Source organism: Haliotis cracherodii, unplaced genomic scaffold (genome assembly GCF_022045235.1).
Source record: "Haliotis cracherodii isolate W230 unplaced genomic scaffold, xgHalCrac1.p SCAF_2, whole genome shotgun sequence".
Taxonomy (NCBI): domain Eukaryota; kingdom Metazoa; phylum Mollusca; class Gastropoda; order Lepetellida; family Haliotidae; genus Haliotis; species Haliotis cracherodii.
In genome coordinates this window covers 19,996,960-20,002,981 of record NW_027266275.1, presented here as the reverse complement: position 1 = coordinate 20,002,981, position 6,022 = coordinate 19,996,960, and the positions used below count along the sequence as shown (strand labels likewise).

General features: G+C 44.5%; 1 protein-coding gene across 1 annotated transcript; it reads right to left on the bottom strand.

The window, feature by feature from the left end:
• LOC139469454 (uncharacterized) lies at nucleotides 1-780 on the bottom strand. Its single transcript, XM_071251631.1, has one exon. The coding sequence runs from the start codon at nucleotides 660-662 to the stop codon at nucleotides 42-44; it is 621 nt and encodes a 206-aa protein (XP_071107732.1). The 5' UTR covers nucleotides 663-780; the 3' UTR covers nucleotides 1-41.
• Between the last annotated feature and the right edge of the window lie 5,242 nt (nucleotides 781-6,022).

Genomic DNA, 6,022 nt, shown 5'->3' with positions numbered 1-6,022 from the left:
GTATAAGCATGCTTCGTTGATAGACCGCGCGGATTCTGTGTCTACTGACGTCTACTGTTCTCGTTGTTCTGGGGTTCGGAGGGCAGAGGGGCCTGGAAGGTTGGCACCAGTTGTTTGTGTCTGTCATTCCCTGGCAGGGCCACGAGGGGTGGAGGGGGTCGGGGCAATGTGTCGGGGTGACCCCTCACAGGTACCTCCACACCCCCGTCCCCATAGTACAGGTCTACGGCGCTAGGGCGGCGCTGTTTCGCACCGTCGGCGACATTGACCGAAAGGCCTTGACCTCCGACGTAGTCGTCGACCCCGAGAGCAGCGTCTTCCCGAGCTTTCTCGTCAATGACGGCTTGGACGCGTCGTTGCAAGTAAAGAGGTTTGATGACGAACACAGATGCAACACCGAGGAACATGAGGCCGAAAACGATCATACACCCCCCGATGATGACAAAGTCAATTGTAGTATTGTTGTGGTCGCTGTAGACAATCATGCCAATACCTCCACCAACGAACCCGAGTCCGATCACAGCTGTCACGGCTATACTCAACGGCTTTGGGCCTGAAGGTCCACCTGCCCCCCTTCTCCCTACAAACACTGGCCTCTTTTTCACAGTGCCTCCTTTTGGTTTTGAAGCCGGTTTTGATTTTGGTGCTGCCTGAGAAGACATGGCTTACAATTGCAGCACAGGAAACAGGAGTCCTTTAAATTTCAGTTCTTTCGGTTTCACATGTTTAACAACTATATTTTATGGGTGATATGGTTCTTTGGTTGGAATCATCTTTGAATTCTCCTCCTACATTTTAAAAAAATTTCAAGTCGATAAGAAGTTTGTATGCAAAAGGCATTCTTTTGATTTCGCGATCGAATTGAAATAATCGATACTCCATGTTGATATAAGATAATCTTTCATCAATAGGCGATCGTGTAAAAAGACAAACTCCTCGTCATTACGAAAGAAAAACAAAAACAACAACCACAAAAGCAATAACGAATGTCGCAGATCAAACCTCCACAAGGTAGAAGGCAGTGTCACAGATCAAACCCCCACAAGGTACAAGGCAGTGTCACAGATCAAACCCCCACAACGCACAAGGCAGTGTCACAGATCAAACCTCCACAAGGTACACAGCAGTGTCGCAGATCAAACCTCCACAAGGTAGAAGGCAGTGTCGCAGATCAAACCTCCACAAGGTAGAAGGCAGTGTCACAGATCAAACCCCCACAAGGTACACAGCAGTGTCGCAGATCAAACCTCCACAAGGTACAAGCAGTGCCACAGATCAAACCTCCACAATGTACACAGCAGTATCGTGGATGACACCTCCACAAGACACAGGGCAGTATCGTGGATGACACCTCCACAAGGCACAGGGCAGTATCGTGGATGACTCCTCCACAGGACACACAGCAGTGTCGCAGATCAAACCCCCACTTGGCATACAACAGTGTCACAGATCAAACCTCCCCAAGGTACAAGGCAGTGTCACAGATCAAACCCCCACAAGGTACACAGCAGTGTCGCAGATCAAACCCCCACAGGGCACACAGCAGTGTCACAGATCAAACCTCCCCAAGGTACAAGGTAGTGTCACAGATCAAACCTCGACAGGGCACACAACAGTGTCACAGATCAAACCTCCCCAAGGTACAAGACAGTGTCACAGATCAATCCTCCACAAGGTACACTGCAGTGTCACAGATCAAACCTCCAAAGGGAACACAGCAGTATCGCAGATCAAACTTCCATAAGGTACAAGGCAGTGTCACAGATCAAACCCCCACAAGGTACACAGCAGTGTCACAGATCAAACCTTTACAAGGTACACAGCAGTGTCGCAGATCAAACCTCAACAAGGTAGAAGGCAGCGTCACAGATCAAACCCCCACAAAGTACACAGCAGTGTCGCAGATCAAACCTCCTCAAGGTACAAGGCAGTGTCACAGATCAAACCCCCACAAGGTACACAGCAGTATCGTGGATGACACCTCCACAAGGCACAGGGCAGTATCGTGGATGACACCTCCACAAGGCACAGGGCAGTATCGTGGATGACACCTCCACAAGGCACAGGGCAGTATCGTGGATGACACCTCCACAAGGCACAGGGCAGTATCGTGGATGACACCTCCACAAGGCACAGGGCAGTATCGTGGATGACACCTCCACAAGGCACAGGACAGTATCGTGGATGACACCTCCACAAGGCACAGGGCAGTATCGTGGATGACACCTCCACAAGGCACAGGGCAGTATCGTGGATGACACCTCCACAGGACACACAGCAGTATCGTGGATGACACCCGTAATTAACCTCTCACGACACCGTGTCTATTCTCCATCGGTAAAGCCTTGTGCAATCCTTTCCCAAATCGCCTCCCTTCAATTCGCAAGATACGTTGGCTATTCGCAATTTGTACCTTTGGATTTCCATGTAACACACATTTGTCTAGCTTGATGGACAGATCACTATAACACCGTGTGGTTATTTTATATATATTGATCTATTCGGTATTGAATTTCGCTTTTACCCCTAACCCCGTTATAACACCGTGTATTGTTAACGTTGTGTCTCTCGTATATATGGATCTGTTCAGCAGCACAGGCTTACAAGTATATTAGTTCGACCCTAGTATTGAATATTTACCAAGTTGGTTCTATGGGAAATGCCCACGTACCATGTGCGTTATAACGATGATAGATGTATTTGGCGTTGCTAGTAACAACAAATGAACTTCCGATTCTGAGGGTTTATAATAAGCATCACAATCAACTTCATACTGTTTCAGCTGAAACGCACATCTTTATTGATATAGTCACGATTCAGTCGCTTCATCGTATTGTGTTTATCAAGTTAAGTGGCAGATGGAAGATACACTACAGAAGATTCTATACAAATACAGTACATTCTGCGTACGGCTTCATCGTACAACATAATTCAAGCCATCAACGCCAGAGAATAGTCAGTCTCTGCCGAGCAGATGTGATTGAACGTAAAAGGCAAAATAGTGGTGAAAAATTTATGAATGGATCCCTGAAAATCAACGATGACACCAGGTGGTGGTGAAAGGGGCAAGCATGTCTCGTAGAGGCACCCGCCACTCCCACAATTTGTATACAACTATATTTGTTTGTTGCCTGTCATCGGTTCAAATCACAAATGTTGCTTCCAGACTAGCTAACCGCTTCCGTGGTCTAGAGGTAGAGCGTCCGCCCGGAGAGCGGAAGGTCCGGGGTTCGATCCCCGGCCGCGTCATACCAAAAGACGTTAAAAGGTGGTACTTGTTGTTACCCTGTCTTGCGCTCGGCATTAAGGGGCTAAAACAAGGACTTGGTCGGCTCGGAGTCAGTATGCTGTGTCTGAGTGGGGTATTCAAGTTAAACTGCGGCATGGTATCTCAGTGTACTAGCACTATAGGCATCAGTCCGGACAAGAACAAGCAGCCACACACACAAACATACACGTCGCTATATAAGTGCAATAACCTTGGACGCGACGTTAAACCCCATTTCACCTCACCTTAGCCGAGTTATTTATTGACATGTTTTTCGCCATCTCGATTCTATGTCCTGGATTGTATCTCAGTGGGCTAGCGGCATGGTATCTCAGTGGGCTAGCACTATAAATCGGCATCAGTCCGGACTAGTACAAGCAGCCACACAAACACACACACGGACATGCACGTCGCTATATAAGTGCAATAATCTTGGACACGACGTTAAATCCAATTTCACCTCACCTGACCTCCAGACTAGCTATGTCATATACGTCATAGCAAGAGTTTCATTTCGATGTAGTTTTGGTCCCCAAGAAAGAAAAACAATCCAGTTTTACCTGGAGTGGAGATATAAGGGTGTCCTTACATATTTCTGAGTTTTCATCTCCCGCCGCCTGCAAATTTCCCTGCCGCCGACAGAACAAACTATTTTTTAAACCTGAAATATCCGCCGTATATCTGTATTTGAATGCCGCTTCGTGAAAAACCCCGCCTAATATGTGAACTATAGTGGAGGCGAATCCTATATTGCAATACAGAAGTGAAAGAGGCAAAGAGTTTTGTTGGTTTATAAAAAATATTTTTTATTCAATTCAGTATATGACATTACAGAGTTATACATTGAGTAGCACGTGGCAAAGTGTCAAAGAGTTGCTTACTGTCATCATTTACATATACGACAGTGAAACTTGATACTTTTTTTCAAGAAGCGATGAACATAAATAGGTAAGGAAGCCATTAGATCTTTTCCAAAAAATTCGGTTTGCGGGTTCCTCTGTCTCTAAAGTCGACCAGACAAACGTTCAAATTGTCAAATATTTGGTACTGGTCGTCAAAGATTTGAAAAGGTATTCTGCAATAAGGAATCTTTTTTTCCTTTTCCGCCCGCCCGCCCATTTTGGGAAACACAAATATAAGTAAGGACGCTCTGCATAACTTTAGATCGGTAAATCCTAAATTATACGCCATGTACTTTTTACATTACAAACAATCTATTGCGACATCAAAGTTTTGTTCTAATATGGTTTACGCAAGATTGTGTTTGAGTAAATAGGTTAAGTGCTTTGATGTTCACTATGCCGCAACGATATTCTGAAAGACCGATCTGTGCAACAAGGCATCAGACGCTTAGGATACTTCCGTGATTTTGTGACATAAAATGTCGTCGCATGATTCAAACAGAAATACAGAAATAACGAATAAAAATAAATCATGACAGAACTAAACACACGAGACGTTTATATAAACGTCGTTGAAAGATTACCCTGCCAGCGTTGTGTGTTGTGACGACAGCAAGCAGTGCAATCAATGCAGTTAATGGTCTAAGGGAGATAATCGTGTTATGACATGTTTAATAAGAGTAAGGCACCTTGTATGACCTCAATACATCGTCTTAACTCCCCACATTGTGTGGTATTTTCCGTGTTGTATAGGGAACTCAAGCGCTTCACAGCGAAAGCCTATAGGCACACTGATAAGGAGCTTAGAAACTACTGGTTATCTCCCTTGCCACAAGGTCGATTGACGTCACAACATGCGCACAGAACATTCGTGACCATCTCTTGTTATTCCGGGACAAGCCGAATAGCGTTTTCTTGCAGGTTACGGAAAGGGGCGAGTGGTGACGAATGGCACAATGCACAGACTTTATTCCTAACGCAATTACTTACCTTTGATAACACAACGCAGTGTCTGAAGTTTGCATGTAGACCCTGAAGAGAGCTTGTACATTTGACGTAACTCCGTTCCACAAGTTTAGCGCTGTCCGCCAGACAGGAGCACAGTCCAAGCTGAATTACTTCCCTTTGACCACAAACTTTACCGCTTGAAATTAAAAAAACCCCAATCGACTGCATTGTCTCCCTTTGACCATGACAAAAACTTTGTAACATCTCACATTGTAGACCAAGATCAGGTCCATATGTCTAATTTAATATTTAAAAAAAAAACATATTTAAGAAACTGTCTAGATCTAATCCTAAGTAAAAGGTTTTTCACTTGTTTGTAAACTTACAATATAGTTTGCCTGATGGTTTCTTTCTTAACTACACGTGCTTTTCTCTTGGATCCTTTTCCACAATGTGTTTAAATTTCCGTTTTCGGGGAACTTACTCTCAATTGTCGACCAGACATATGTTTAAATGGTCAAATATTTGGTAAATATCGACAAAAAACCTTGAAAAGGATTATAACATTATCATAACTATTTATTAACGGCGTTTGTATATACGTAGGAATGAACAAATAAGGGATGTGCACTAAGCACTGAATGATAAGGGATCGCATAAGTGGTCACATCCAATAGTAGGCGTAGAGGACATACACTGAGTTAACTAATGAATAGATTCATATAATCGTCAAGCATAAACAGTGTGTACAGGGCCATCACTCACAGGGGATTAATTGCTTAAAGGGCAAGTAAAGTGCCCCAAAATGACTGCTTTTTACAACTAACACACATACGACTTCCTAATTGTCCCGGCAGCAGCTGGCCAAGGGATGATGCCCATCATGTTTGTTTAAGCAATATAC

Bases quoted from the DNA above. Each gene is read 5' to 3' on its own strand.
- LOC139469454 (XM_071251631.1), bottom strand. From the start codon at position 662: ATGTCTTCTCAGGCAGCACCAAAATCAAAACCGGCTTCAAAACCAAAA.